This window comes from Oryctolagus cuniculus, chromosome 1, assembly GCF_964237555.1.
Source record: "Oryctolagus cuniculus chromosome 1, mOryCun1.1, whole genome shotgun sequence".
Lineage (NCBI taxonomy): Eukaryota > Metazoa > Chordata > Mammalia > Lagomorpha > Leporidae > Oryctolagus > Oryctolagus cuniculus.
In genome coordinates, this window is record NC_091432.1 from 94,232,009 (window position 1) to 94,247,421 (window position 15,413).

The following is a 15,413-nucleotide window of genomic DNA, read 5'->3' on the forward strand; positions in this document are numbered from 1 at the left end:
CCCGGGAAGGCAGTGGAGGATGGCCCAAGTGCTTGGACCCCTGCACCCGCATAGGAAACCGGGAAGAGGTACCTGGCTCCTGGCTCCAGATCGGCATAGCTCTGGCCATTGCAGCCATTTGGGGAGTGAGCCAACTAAAGGAAGACTTCTCTCTCTCTCTGTCTCTCCCTCTCATTGTCTGTAACTCTACCTCTGAAATAAATAAAATCTTTAAAAAAAGATTGATGTGGAGAACACCTGCCACCCCAGTCTTAATTGGTGGAAGAATGGTCTCAAAACTGTTTGTCTCAATTGGCCATTTCAGTTTAATAGCAAACAACTGGTTAATGATAACAATGCACTGTAGAACCTTCAGAAGGAAGGAGAATATTCTGTGGACCATTTTTGTATGTGTGGTGGCTTTAATTTACTAGTTTTTAAACTCAGTACTTTTTAATGAAAACAACTTGACCAAAAACCTGTCACTGAATTTTGAGACCCATCCAAACAAAGTTTAATGAGAAAAAAAAGATTGATGTGGTGAAGCACACACCAGAGCCTGCAGGTGCAGACCCAGCAGGAAAGGCAGCCAAGCTCCTGCGCCAAGGATTTGCAGGCAACAGACTTAGGCTGACTGTGGCGAACTCAAACGATACCCAGGGTCTTCACTCCCACACGCTGGAGCAAAAGCCTTGCCCCTGAGCCCCGAGGAGGCCAGGGCCCAGAGCAGCTTCTGGGCATCTGTCTGGGTGCAGATTTGAACCGTCAGTGTTTTCGGAACCCCATCTATTCAGCCAGGCTGAATGAGCCTCTGGTGTTTAGGAGGGAATATCTGACAGGGCGAGTTAGGTGACATCCTGAGTGAGGAAGATTAGACACACAGGAGAGAGGCACTTCCCTGTCCCCCAGATCCAGTGAAGGAATAGGAGGCATGTACAGCAAGAGATACCTATGTAAGTTGTGAGAGAGAATTGCCTCCTGCTGCCCCCAATTACACAAGCAAAAATATGCCTAAACCACAGCTACATTTGCTTACTGTGAACTTTGTGAGAATCACTGAACTTCTCTTGGTTTGTTTTGTCATCTATAAAATATAGATCCTGAATTCGAAGAGTTGTAACTTCCTCATCATTCTAACCTTATAAAAAGATTCCCTTATGTTTTCGGAGGGCCTTTGAACTCCTGTTCACATATACTTCATATTTGCTTGGGTGTAGATCCTCCTGTCATTTGCTCTGTCTCTAGGATGGCTTCCCAGTGGCTGTGTTAGTAAATCGGAGCTGGGGGATAGTGATGTGTCTTTGGTGAAAAAAAAAAAGGCTGTATGTGAAAACAATGAATGCATCTTTTCAGGAGGTGTGTGAGGGACTGCTTTATAAAACTAAGAAAGCAAATTTCAATGGCTCATCCCTCTATTTTGCAGCAAAAAAGATGCATGGGTATGGAAAGAGTGGGGATATGGAAGAAAGGAGAGTGAAATGGTGAAAGCTTTGCCAGCCCGGTGTCATGCTAGAAGGTTAAGCCCTGTGCTGAGAATGCTTCACCCACAGAAACACATTACCGAGACTAGGTATGGAATGAGAGAGCCAGAGCTGCTAGGGTTTCCGGGGCAGGCAGAAGGAATGGGGGCTAGAGATGGGGGTGGGGATTGGGGACAGGTGTGGTAGGGAGCAGCCACCTGCAGAGCTAGGGGCCAATGAGAAATTCCTGATGTTGAGCTCGGTGAAGAGTTTGAAAACTGGGAATACGATCCAATTCTAGTTTTGTTCAATTTTATTGTCCTTGTACAATGTAAAATCCCTCTGCTGCAAATCTTCAGCAACACCTACAGTTACAGGACCACTCTGGAGAAAGTCAAGGACAAGGGGGTAAGATGGAAGTCTGGGTTGGGACAGGGCAGAAGCAAGGGAATCCAGACAGCAGCTGTGGCAGGAGACACGCAGTGAAACCACCAGCTGGAAGTGACTACGAGGCTGTAAGTCCTTGGGAATTCACATTTTATGGGAAGAACTGGACTTCCCCAGTGACCATGGTGACAGCTGACCCGAAAGGATAAAGGCAAGTTAGTATAACTTTGGGCTACACAAATAAACAATTAAGCAGGTGGGACTTCCACATTCCCTGTTTCGTGCTAGGATGAGGTGCAACTGAAGAACCCAAAATAATGCAGTGATTTTTTGTTCTAGTCTTTGATTCAGTGAATAGCATGTTTTCTCTAGCGACAGAAAAGTGCTCCCATACGAATTTCTCTAGAGAATAAAAATTTTACTTCATTGTGCATATTACATTAATTGACATCTACTCATTGCAAGTTGCTAGATAAGAGTCATACATGTGTAAAGGCACAGTCATTCCATAAAGGAGTTTATCCTCAGAGTGAAAGACATGCAAAACCCACTGCCATCCAAGAAAGAATGAACTAAGTGCTAAGTGGAGTGCAGGAATGATGTTTTTTACTTTTGGTTGGGGAACACTGATGTAGAACCCATTGAACGATTGGAAGTTCTCCCTGAAGTTTCTATCTCTTCCTTGAATCACTTCTCTCCCCTGTTAGGAAGGAAAATAAGAATATTCTGACTTGGTATAAAAGGCAGAGAAATCATTTTAAGTCTATACAAACAAGAAATGTCACAGTATGTATAACCTGTCGTTCACTCACCCCAACTATCTTTGCCTGGGACAAAGATTCTAAAGAACAACCTCCAAAGACTAAGAGGTCGATATTAGCTAGGGTGTGGGCCCTGGGGCCCAGACCACCTTTGCATCCTGTCTCCTCTCTTTTCCCAGCTGTGTGACCTTGGAGCTACGTAACCTCTCTTGGAGCTGGTTACCAATCTGTAAAATGAGAATAGTAAAATCTGATTGGATCACTGCATTCAAAGAGTTACTGTGAAGGGCTTGGTCCACTGTAAGTACTCAATACATTTTAGCTGTTATTCTTATTCTTATTCTTATTCTTATTCTTATTCTTATTCTTAAAAGATCATTGAGAACTTTGCATCCATGAGTTTTACAGAATTTAAAAAATCTATGTTTTCTGCTCATATTACATTTTGGCATAATGAACTCCCTAAATTTATAACCTACATAATAAAAATCATATTTTAATTTGCCCATAAATTACTTCTTCCCAACTATGACTAGGGCAAGTTCTTTTTCTAATACTTGAGGATTTAATGCACTGGTGTGTTTTCTTGTTTTCAATTGTCTGCTTCAGAAGAATTTTCTATAGTCCCATATATTTTTCTTAAGGTGCTAAGATAGTTATAGAATGCTGTAGAGTATTCTGTGAGTCCCAATGTTTTAAATAAGGGGAGGGAGTATTTTCTGTTTCTCTGGTGATAACTTTATCAGGAATAGTATTTTTGTAAGTCTTTGGAAGCAGCAGCTCTTTAAGTTGGATCTTGAATGTGCAATTAATATCATTTTCAAAATGTGTTCTTCAAAATGTTATTTTGTGCATCTCAATGAGTGTTTCATTAAAAGGATTGTAGTTTATGAAACACTGAGTTAAACAGTGTTTGTTCAGTTCTGTTAAATAGTCTGTGAACCTGACACACATTTGGTGGCATTTATTGAAGTTTTTTTCTCTGTGACATGATTTTTGAGAATTGCCTTGAAGGACTGCCATTTTGGGAACACAATTTGGGAAATGCTGATTTGTAGTAAATTATTGATTCAACTGATAGCTTAAATTCATCATCCTATAGGGATGATTTTCCCCCAGAGACAGTGATCAATATTAGGGGAGCAATTTCATTGCTCTTGGATCATTCAGAGCCTCCTGTGTATTCTTGCAGTGTCTTCTTACCATCCTGATATTTTGCTGCACAGAGTTTGTGGGGAGCAACCCGGACTGGACTGAGTTACTGGAATTAAGACTTATTCTATGCATCTGCTCTCCCACAATATGGCGCTGGGAGAGGAGAAAACAGCTTCTACGCAGCTGCCTCTTGCCAACTTGAGTGATGACCTCCAGGAGCTGATCCTGCTCCTGATTGGAGGAGAGCAGCGTACTCGGCGTGTGGGCAGCCGAGTTGGGATTGGCGGAAGAGGACTATAAAGGAGGAGAGAGACAACATGCACCAGGAACATCTATCTGAAGGAACACCTGTGCAGCCCCCGAGAGAGCTGGCCGGCGGTATGCCGCTCCCCCGCGGAAGTGGGGAAAGTGGCTAGGGGGAACCGCCCTTCCACGGAGGTGGAAGGGTCGGTAGCCAACCCAGGAAGAACCAGCAGCAAACCCGGGGAGGGCCGAGCAGACAAAAGAACAGCGCAGGGTCCTGTGTCGTTCCTCCACGAAGACGGGGAGCGACAGAGTTAGCTATATCTTCCAATTTAAGCATGTCATTATATGCTTTCTTTTCCAACTTCTATTTATTTAACATTCATATTTTTGAAAGGCAGAGTGACAGAGAGAAAGAGGGAGAGATGCGCTGAGAGAGATCTTCGGTCTGTTAGTTTACTCCTAAAATGCCTGCAATATGCCAGGCTGGGCCAGGTTGAAGCCAGGATCCAGGAACTCCTTTCAGGTCTCCCACATGTGTGGCAGGAACCCAAGTATCTCGGCCATCATCTGCTTCTTCCCAGATGCATTAGCAGGGAGTTTGGTTGGAAGCAGGGGTGGGAGCTGATCCCAGCTACCCCAACATGGGATTTGGGTGTCCCAAGTGGCAACTCAATCTGCTGTGCCACAGCACCCACTTCCAGACTGCTTTTAAATGCTTACTAGATAGTGGTAGACAAGGATATGTGGAAGAAAGAGTATGAAGTCACACAGCCCTGACTTGGAATCATTGTTTAAGTACCTGGCAGCTACATGATGGCAGACAATTCACCTAGACTCTTTGAACCTTATTTTTCTCATCTTTATCCAAGGAGATATCTCTATCTCCTCTATCTCTATCTCTATCTCTATCTCTATCTCTATCTCTATCTCTATCTCTATACCTATACCTATACCTATACCTATACCTATACCTATACCTTTATATCTTGTCCTTTGATTCCTTTATCAAATACTATTTCTGAAAGACTTGATCAAGCAACTACAGGTCAGCATATTTTCTTCAACTGAATATGGAACTTGAGTAAGACAAAAGTGTAGATTGGGTTATGGGGTTTTCCTAAGCATAGCGACAGGCAGTTACTAGCAATTGTTATCCATAGTTAACCCCTTTCTTCACAGGTATATATCAGCAATAAAATTTGGGTCATTTTAAATCATGTGTTAGAGTGAGCTTCCATGGAGGAAGGTCCAAGTTCCTTTGGTCTCTCCTACAACATTTGAATTGAGTTAGGAAGAGCAGCTGGTGGCAGCTAGAAAAGAATCTTGAGGGGCAGGTGTATGGTATAGTAGTTAGGAGGTGGCTCGGGATGCCCACATCCCAGATCGGAATGCCTGCTTCGGGTTCAGGTTCCTGCTGATGTACATGCTGGGAGGCTGCAGGTGATGGCTCAAGTATTTGAGTCCTGCCACACAAGTGGGAGACGCAGATCTAGTTACAGGCTCCTGGCTTCAGCTTGGCCTTTTGTGGGCATCTGGGGAGTCAATCAGTGGATGGTAGATCTCTCTCTCTTTTTTCTATCTGCCTTTCAAATAAAAATTAAAGTAAAATAACTTTAAAATATATAAAACAACCTTTAGTGTTATTTTGTAATTTCCCCACATGTTGCTGTCTTGCTGAAACCTAAAATCAGCATCCTTGTAGTATAAAGTAACTTATTTAAATTTCTACTATTAGGGTCCCATATTTCCCCCCTCAATTGACTTTTAGATGTAAGTTCCAGTGTGGTTTTCTATGTAGATGCCCATTCACAGTCTTTCTCTTCCAGGTCTAGTCTAAAGAGAAAATGTGAATTGTCCCTTATTTGAAATCATAAATATTACCATATAGCTTCTGAATGCCTTCAATATCATCCTGTCCAAGTTTGAAATTTTGGGAATCCACATGTTCATAGGTTGGATACATCACAGCATTTGGATCTGAGGAATGATCCAGACCCAAAGAATGGCCAAGTTCATGAGTTGCCACGTACAGAAAGTTAATTCCTATAATCAAAGACAGGACATAGAGTAACTACAAAAATAGCTATGTGAATACTATAATACCTTATTTAATATGCAACATATGTAATATAATAATATAAAACCCAACTTTCAATTCCCCATGGTTTACTTGTTTTTGGGCCTTCAAAAATGGGGAGGAGTGAGATGGAGAATCAGAATAATAATGCTTTCAACTCGTCACCATTTCTATTTCTGAAAACAATGATTTTTTGTACCTCCTTACTTCTAATGTAATCACCCAGGCTATCATGCTCTATAGTGGAAAGCAAAAGCTTTGAAAGCATTAAGACCAGGGCTTGAAACATAGCTCTGTACTTCCTAGTTGGACCACACTGGGTATAATAATTAACATTGCTGGGTCTCAATTCCTCATCTGTTGAACAGAGGCAAGAATTCCTAACCTGGAGATGTGTCATAATTATATTTCCCAAAACCTAGAAAATAATGGCTATTCAATAAATAATAGTGACTCTGAATGTCAGAAGAGAGAAAGTTGACTTTGAGAAAGCCAAGACTGAAAGGCAGGAGCCCCAGGCAACACTGGGTTTGTGTTTGATTTTGATTCATGAAATCATATTACATATGAGGGACCTTCAGTACGTTCATGGAAAATGTCCATTCTGAAAGCAGGCATGGATTTCAAAATTTGTAACACCAAAATAAACTAATCTTTAAATTCCACTTTCCATGAACCTTTTGAAATACCTCCATATGTTCTTTTTTTCTCTCTTTCTTTCAGACTTACAGAAAGGCTTTACAGGTAAGGGGGAAGGCGTGAGCCTGTGAGTCTGAGGAGTCTCCAGGGCTCTGGTTGTGTTGCATTAGACTGAATGAAGCTGCCTTTAATTTATTGTGAGTGGAAAGAGAGAATGAGAACACTATGCAGGATGCAAAAGGGAGATGCATCACAATTTTACATAGGCTACATACTCACAGCAAGGCATCACTACTTCGTTCAAATTCTATTAGATTCCCTTTGCCAAACATAAGGACTAGTTTGTCTTTCAGGGCCAGTTAGCAGCCTTTTCTTTTTCTTTTCTTTAAAAACAATTGTCTCTAAGAGTCACTGTTTGGCCTGGTGGTTATGATGCCTCTTGGAAGGTGCAAATCCTGTATGGGACAGAGGACCTGGGTTTGAACCCTGCCTGTGCTCCTGGGTCCAGCTTCCTGAGAGTGTGCACCATGGGAGGCAGCAGGTGGTGGCCCCAGTACTTGGGTCCCTGCCACCTTTCTGTGAGACTCAGATTGAATTCCTGGCTATGGTTTGACCCAGGCGTCTCTGTTTTTGGCATTTGGGGAGAAAACCAACAGATGGGAGGTTTCTCTCTATTTCTCCACCTCACAAATAAATAACAATAAAACAACGGTCTCTAATTAGAATTATTTAAACCAGAATGCCTCACAATTAGTTCTTTGATGTTCTATAATGCCTTACTTTGTTAAGTGATGAACATGATCGGCTGAGTCATGGAACTAGTTCTTTTTGAACAGGTGGATATAATTCCAATATTGTACATAACTCTTGCATAGCAATAGTCCTTGCTCTCCCTTCCTCCTCTATTTGAGACACTTATTTTTGGGAAATATGAAGAAATGACTATAATTTATTGAACTATTAATATAGTCCAAGCACTGTGTTAACTACTGTATCTACATAATCTAATTTAATTTAAGCATCAACCCTTGATTTGGGACATAGTAATAGTTCCATTTCACAGATGAGGAAACTGAGGTTCAGTGAGGTCAAATAATGTGCCCAAGGATACACAGGAAGTCATTGCAGAAGTTCAGCACATCGAACCCGGTGCTGCTGGACTCCAAAGACTGAGCTTTCCTTATCTCTATATACTGCATTATGAGTACGTTATGTGAGATAGAGTATTTAAAGTATACATATATATATATTTTATATATAAAATGGTGGGCACTTAGCAAGGGTTCAGTAATTCTTATAAACTAAAGCAATTACTAAATTAAATTTGATCTAATACCAGGATTTTGCAAAGGTACAAGAGACGTTGGATGCTGTACCTAAACTGCTACCGTCGGTCCAGTGTTCATCCTTATCAAAGTGAGCATCTCCTCCAAGGCCGGGCCCAGGTGGGAAGGCGTGAGCCAGTGTGTTTCCTGGTCCATCAAAGGGGCTAGCGTCCCCGTGAGCTGCAAGAAAATGGGGGTGATTGCGCTTAGTGACTGAATTTTTCTCTAATTAGTATATTTTCAGTTTATATGATTATCGAATCTAGAAAGAGCTACCCAGGGACTTGTGTTGTGGCGTGGCAGATAAAGCCACTGCCTGTGATGCCAGCATCCCATAGGGGTACTGGTTTGTGTACTGGCTGCTTCACTTCTGATCCAGCTGCCTGCTCATTGCCTGGGATAAGCAGTAGAAGAAGGTTCAAGTACTTGGCCCCTACCATCCACATGGGAGACCTGAAAGAAGCTCCTGGCTCCTGACTTTGGCTTGGCTCAGTCCTGGCTATTACACCCATCTGGGGAGTGAACCAGTGGATGGAAGATCTCTTTCTCTCTCATACTATTTCAAAATAAATAAATAAATAAATATTAAAAAAAGAGGAGCCCAGTGCAAGTCATCAACATCATTTGTACAATCAAGCAGCCAAGCGCAGAGCCAGCATGGTTTAGGTGCTTATTTAGCACAGGCACTCGTCTTTGGCAAACACTGATGACCACCACTATTGAAGGCTTACTGGATGATGGATTTAAATGCATTGCTATCTAATGTATGGCTGCATTAAAGTGTTTGTTCAATTCAATCACTTTGCTTGGTCAGATAGTGACAGGAGGAAGAGTGATGATGAGCATTGCATCTGGAAAGTGATTTGTAAACTACTTCATATTTTGTTTCTTAAAAATTGAACTGATTTTTATAAACAGTCCCTGGGAGAACCATGCTAAACATCTCTAAAGGGGATTTTGATAGTCTTATTGGTGACACAGGGTTATTTATCTTCAAATTGGTATCAGTCTGCATCTAGTCTGTCCTGGTCTTTAAAAATGTGTTCTGTGATTAGTGCTTTCTGTGACATTTTTCTTTGGTGTCGTTAATATTATAGGCTCAAGTAGAAATGTCAGCTAAATTCATAGTACTTGGGTGGTTCCATATAAGAAGAGACCAAAATTAACAATATTTTTCTCCAGATTTGTACCATGAAACTCTAGTGTATGTGTATTGTCTCCGTAAGTCTTCACTACACAAGTGTGGGAGCTCTACTTTGTTGCTAATGAGAGTACTGGCAACAAGCCAAAGACACTGTCCTACTTCTTGGGGGTCACTTAAGACCTTTGGGAGCTGTAGCCCTTTTTCCTGGTTTACTGTTGATATTAGTAGAAATACTTTAAACTGAATCATGCTATAAAATAGGAGTTGGCATACTTTTTTTGTAAAGGGCAGATAACAAGTAACTTTGTGGACTTGATGATATCTGCCACAACTGTACCCTCTCTGAAAGTGGTAATAGACACAGCTAAATGAAGGATCATGGCTCTGTTCCAATAAAACTTTATTTACAAAAACAGATGGTGGGCTGGATTTGGATCATGAATTGTGGCTTGCCAACTCCTGCTATAAAAAGTTGCTCTAAGTTAACAGACTAGAAAAAATTATAATAATATTGCAAAATATGAGGATACTTCAAAAAGTCTGTGGAAAAATGAAATTAAAAGACAAATTTATATTGATGCAAAAGATTTTTGAAAGCTGTGCCTATAAGAAGCCTTTGGAAGTTTCATGGAAAATGCCTATCATGCAAAAATAATGCACGGTTCAAATATTTTCTGCACGAAAATAAGTTTATCTTTTAAATAATTTTAAGCTTCATTATTTTATTTATTCGAAAGGTAGAGCATGTGTGTATGTGAGAGTGAGTCACCCCTCAAATGTCTACAACAGCCAGGAAGTAAATCTGAATCTCCCAGGTGGGTGGCAGTGTCCCAACTACTTCAGCCAACACTTGCTGTCTCCCAGGGTATGCATTAGCAGGAAACTAGAATGGAGAGAAGAACCAGAACTTGAACCCAGATACTCAGAAATAGGATGTGAGCATCCCAAGTGGCTTCTTAACTGTTGCAGGAAACACCTATTTCTAAACTTATCTTTTAATTTCATCTTTCCACAAACTTTTTGAAGTAACCTCACACATGCACACACAAAAATGTATTAAAGATTTTAAATCCTGAAAAGAAGAGACAACTGATATCAACAATGAAGAAATAAAATAGTCGATAGGAATCTTCCTTACCTCCTCTGGCAAAGCCAATCATGATATCAGCAATTCCCAACCGGAGTCTCTTGAAATGCAGTGGAATCTCTTTGCTCCACAAGTTGAAAGCCTTTGCCACTATTTGGTCCACTCTGACAGGTGATAAATTTTGAGTAGGAAATGGATATGACACGATCCTATGGCAACAAGAAAACAATATTTGATCTCTTAGGAAAAGAGCTTTATTATTTTTGCCAAAATGAGCCAAAGTAAAACTAACCTGTAGGTGACTACTCTGGAAGTCCACTTCGGGCTGCTTGGGAGTGGTGAGTATTCTGTAACATCTGGTACACCACATCTGGGCTTATGCATTATTTCTATGAGGTGGGAGTTTAACCTTCCAGTTATAGGCAGGCCAAAGAACTTCTGCATCTCCTTCAGTCTGGTTTCTAAGCTATCGACTTCCTTTGATTTCAAGCCATGAAAATAAAATCTCTTGAGATAGTCCTATTGAAAAGAGAGTAATGAATCTGTAGTTTGTGCTTACTGCTTCTGTGCCTGTGGATTCAAACAGCAAGTTGAGGATGGAACAATTATATAGTAACTGAGTAAAATACATATGTATTAATGAGAATATTTGATATTGATAATGAAGCCCTGACATGCCATTTCATGAGTTAAAGAGAAAAAAATCCTCAATTCTTCTTTGGTCTCAGTAAATGTTTTGAGGAGAAGCACACTGTACACTTTATAAAGCCTAGATGTGTTTGTAGGAACAATCAGGAGAGTTTCCTAGTGTGTCTCCAAGAGCAACACTGTGTGGGTCACAACACTGTGTGGGAGGGAGAGCTGAAGTCAACCAGCCCCACCTGAGATCCTGCGATCTACACCCGGAGAAAGGATAAAGGGTCTTACAGTTTTAGTCCTGGAAAAGGATACCAGGAAATGATTAGCATAATTACTTGATTTAATTGTCCAGGTGGAGAAATCAAAGCTCATAGTAGCTAAATGCTTTGTCTAGCTTCACTCTGTGAAGTAGTAGCAGAGCTGGACCTGAGTTTCCTGACTTCTGATTCCTTTTCTCTCTTTCCAGTATTACATCCCTAGAAAATCCACGTTGGGAAGCTGCAGGATGAAGCAGGGCTCCTGGGTCTGTCCCCTGTACAGCTGGGTTCCTGGGAATTTCTTAGATCCTAGTGTCTGGATATGAGGATAGGAATCCAACAGCCCCAATAAATAAATGCCGATTTCTTTATTGTTACCAATGCTTGGGTTTCATTCAATATAATAAATATTTATTGCTCATCAGGGATTAATTGCTTATTTAAGTGATCTATTTCATCTCTTCCAGAGCTACAGACTTTACAAAGGCCCTATCTGGATGCAATCTCTCTGTGCACCTGAGCTGCCTCAGCCTGGCTTCCATTACACCTAGCTGACTTCTATCGTGCTGACCACCTGCACACTAAGTAGAGACAAAAGCTCCTGCAAATGTCCTGTTTCCGGGACAAAAAAAAAAGAGCTGTAGCCCTTACCATACACATTGCGTGTTTGGAGGGAACTGTAAAATATTAGTGATTTCTTATGTCTAGTAATTTTCTAAGGCTAACATATGAAAGCATTTTAGACATTCTGTGGAAAGATGGAATTAAAAGATGTTTATTTTGATGCAAAAAGTTTCAAAATCCATACATAGTTTTTCAATATAAGCCTTTTCTACAACCTTGTTGAAGACCCCCTTGTATTATTGCGACTTCCTAAAAGTCTGAGTTAATCAGAGGTAAAATGATTTTTCTTATACTTAAGGCTTAAATTTATAAACAATACTTATGAGTTACCATCCAATTATTTTATCAGATAGTAACTACCTACACTTATTATATTGCTTGTTAAGAAATATATTGGAAAGAAAATAATTTTTGAGCCAGAGAAACTTGTCCTTGATTCCTATACCCTCTGCTAGCAACTATGTAAATCAACCTAACTCCTTTTTATCAGGATAAGTTAAAGGTTAATTACATAGTGTATATAAAAGCACTTTGTAATCTGTAATTGCTGCATATGAGAAGTCATCAAAAAGTTTCATTATGAAAAAACCATGCAAGGATTTCAAAATTCTTTTTGCATTAGAACTAGAACAAACTTATCTTTTCATTCCACTTTTCCATAAATTTTTGAAGTACTCTTGTTGGTCTTATCACCTCATGTATTCACAAGAATAATCCTGTGAGGTAGCAAACACACAGTATTATTATTTCCATTGGACACAAAGGGAAAAAAGAGACAGAAACTGATGCCTTATTTAGCATCATTGGTTTTAGAAAAACGGTCACCTCTACTCATGTCTTTGGACTTCAACTCTCTCCACTACAAGAAGTCCCCACCTTAAGAGACACACTCTGTGCACTTTATGAAAAGACTGTCAAGTAGCGATAGATAATAATACAATTTCAATTTATTGAGAAGGAACAATGTTTCAGGTGCTAAGTGTTAAGTGCTTTACTACTCTTCCAGTTGATTGATTAGCATCACTACTTCCAACTTCCCAATTAGAAAACTGAAGCTTAGAGAACTTTAATAACATTCCCAGGTCAATCTACATAGGGAACGGAAGAACTCAAACTCCAGCCCAGATTGGGCAGGTTATAATGGCTACTTGACAAAAACACATAGTGCCTTTATATTCAGAAAAGTTAACAAAAAAGTTCAGGGGCTAGCATTGTGGTACAGTGGGGTTAAGTCTGCATCCTTTTTTTTTTTTTTTTTTAAGATTTACTTATTTATTTGAAAGTCAGAGTTACACAGAGAGAAAAGGAGAGGCAGAGAGAGAGGGAGAGAGAGTGGTCTTCCTTCCGATGGTTCACTCCCCAATTGGCCACAATGGCCGGAGCTGCGCCGATCCAAAGCCAGGAGCCAGGAGATTCTTCCGGGTCTCCCATATGAGTGCAGAGGCCCAAGGACTTGGACTATCTTCTACTGCTTTCCCAGGCCATAGCAGAGAGCTGGATCAGAAGTGGAGCAGCCAGATCTCGAACCGGTGCCTATATGGGATGCCAGTGCTTCAGCCCAGGGCTTTAACCCACTGTACCACAGCGCCAGCCCCAGGTCTGCATCCTATAATGGAGTGTAAGTCTGGGTCTCAACTACTCCACTTGCAGTCCAGCTCCCTACTAATGCACCAAGGAGGCAGGCAGATGGCTCAAGGACTTGAGTTCTTGCCACCCAGTTGGGAGATGCAGATGGAGTCCCTTGCTCCTGCCTTCAGTCTGGACCAGTCCTGGATGTTGCTGACATTTAGGAAGTGAACCACAAAATGGAAGATTGCTCGCTCTCTCTCTCTCTCTCTCTCTCTCTTTCCCTCCCTTTCAAATAAATAAATAGATACATCTTAAAAAAGAAAACTCATTGCCAAAACGAACATGGAAGGAGAAGTAACTGGAACACACACATCTAGTGCTGATGGTGAGACCACAGAGCCCTGGGTGAGTGGACCGTGACATACCTGAGCCTGTTCCCACTGTGGCTCCTTCATGCCTCCTGCCTCCTGGAGCAGAGGCAGGGCCAGGCTGCTGGACAGCAGACACACAGCACCCAGCAGGAAAAGCTGCAAAGCTGCCATCAGGATGATTTTCTCTGACCTATGGTTGGTGTGGTGGTTTCTGCTAGCGGTGGGAGAAATTTATAGGGTTTCTCAGCCCTGCGTGTGGAAATAGGTGACTCACTGGAATGTTATTTTTTAGAAAGTATGTGTTATTTTTCATGATCAACAATGAGGAAGTATTGTGTCCTTGTTGGCCGGAGGCACACAAGGTATTTGTCCTTCAAAGGATTCTTTCCTGTCTGCTTTATAAATTAAATCCATCAGAAAATGTATTTTACTTGCCAGAATCAAATTAGTACTCGCACAGATCTTCTCAATTTAAAAATTTTGTGGTGTATCACTTAGGACATTAGTGCCGTATGTACCTTAAAATAATTTTAAAAAAATGTTCAGATGTGTAGAAAGTGCACAAAGCATATACATAATCAAACAACTATTAAGTGAATACTAGAATGTCAGCCAAGACAGGAAATAGAGTATCACCATCCTGTTCTTTTTAGAGTGAAAAATGGCAGGAGTGGCTGATGGCAGTGCTCTAACGGGATGGGATGCAGTCACCACAGAGCAGAGCTTCTAGGCATCTCAGGGGAGTACTGATATATCCTCCCTCCCTCTCTTCGTTCCTTTTGTTTTTTAAAGATTTTATTTATTTATTTGAAAGTCAGAGTTACAGAGAGGCAGAGTCAGAGAGAGAGAGGTCTTATATCCACTGGTTCACTCCCTAGATGGCCGCAATGGCCAGAGCTGTGCCGATCCAAAGGCAGGAGTCAGGAACTTCCTCCGGGTCTTGCACATGGGTGCAGGGGCCCAAGGACTTGGGCCATTTTCCACTCCTCTCCCAGGCCATAGCAGAGAGCTGGATGGAAGTGCTACCAGACTCGAACTAGCACCCATATGGGATGCTGGCACTGCAGGCAGCAGCTTTACCCACTATGCCACAGCGCTGGCCCCATCCTTTCTTTAAACCTCCATTTAGAGACACAGCATTGTGGTGTAGAGTGCTAAGCTGCTGTCTGAGATGTGCTCAGGTCCGAGTCCTGGTTGCTCTGCTTCCCATCCAGCTCATTGCTAATATGCCTAGGAAGGCAGCAGAGGATGGCCCAAGTACTTGTGGCTTTCTGCCACCGACATTGGCAATTGCATCCATTAGGGTAATGAACCAGCAATCAGAAGATTGAAGACCTCTCTCTCTCTTTTCTACCCCCCCATCCTTATATCTGTCTTTCAAATAAAATAAATCTTTAAAAAAAAAAAACCCTCCATTTAGGTGTTGTGGCATTGCAGGTAAAGCCACTCCCTGCAATGCTGGCATTCTATATGGCAATGGTTTGGATCTTGGCTGCTCCACTTCCAATCCAGCTCCCTGCTAATGGCCTGGCAAAAAAAGTGGAAGATGGTCCAAGTGCTCGGGCCCTTGACAACCACATGGAGACCCAGAAGAAGCTCTTGGTGCCTGGCTTCTGCCTGGCTCAGCCTTGGCCACTGCAGCCATCTGGGAAGTGAACCAACAGATTGGAAGATTCTCTCTCTCTTTCTCTCT

General features: G+C 41.5%; 1 protein-coding gene across 2 annotated transcripts; it reads right to left on the bottom strand.

Moving 5' to 3' along the window:
* Positions 1-1,734: 1,734 nt before the first annotated feature.
* On the bottom strand, positions 1,735-13,929 carry MMP7 (matrix metallopeptidase 7). 2 transcript variants are annotated; one of them, XM_002708573.5, is made up of 6 exons: positions 13,775-13,929; positions 10,553-10,779; positions 10,312-10,469; positions 8,081-8,209; positions 5,870-6,031; positions 1,735-2,526 (listed from the first exon to the last, which is right to left on the bottom strand). In XM_002708573.5, the coding sequence occupies exons 1-6, from the start codon at positions 13,889-13,891 to the stop codon at positions 2,498-2,500; spliced, it is 822 nt and encodes a 273-aa protein (XP_002708619.1). In that variant the 5' UTR covers positions 13,892-13,929; the 3' UTR covers positions 1,735-2,497. The 2 variants fall into 2 exon arrangements, with proteins under 2 accessions (XP_002708619.1, XP_069921052.1); XM_070064951.1 differs by lacking the exon at positions 8,081-8,209.
* Positions 13,930-15,413: the final 1,484 nt, after the last annotated feature.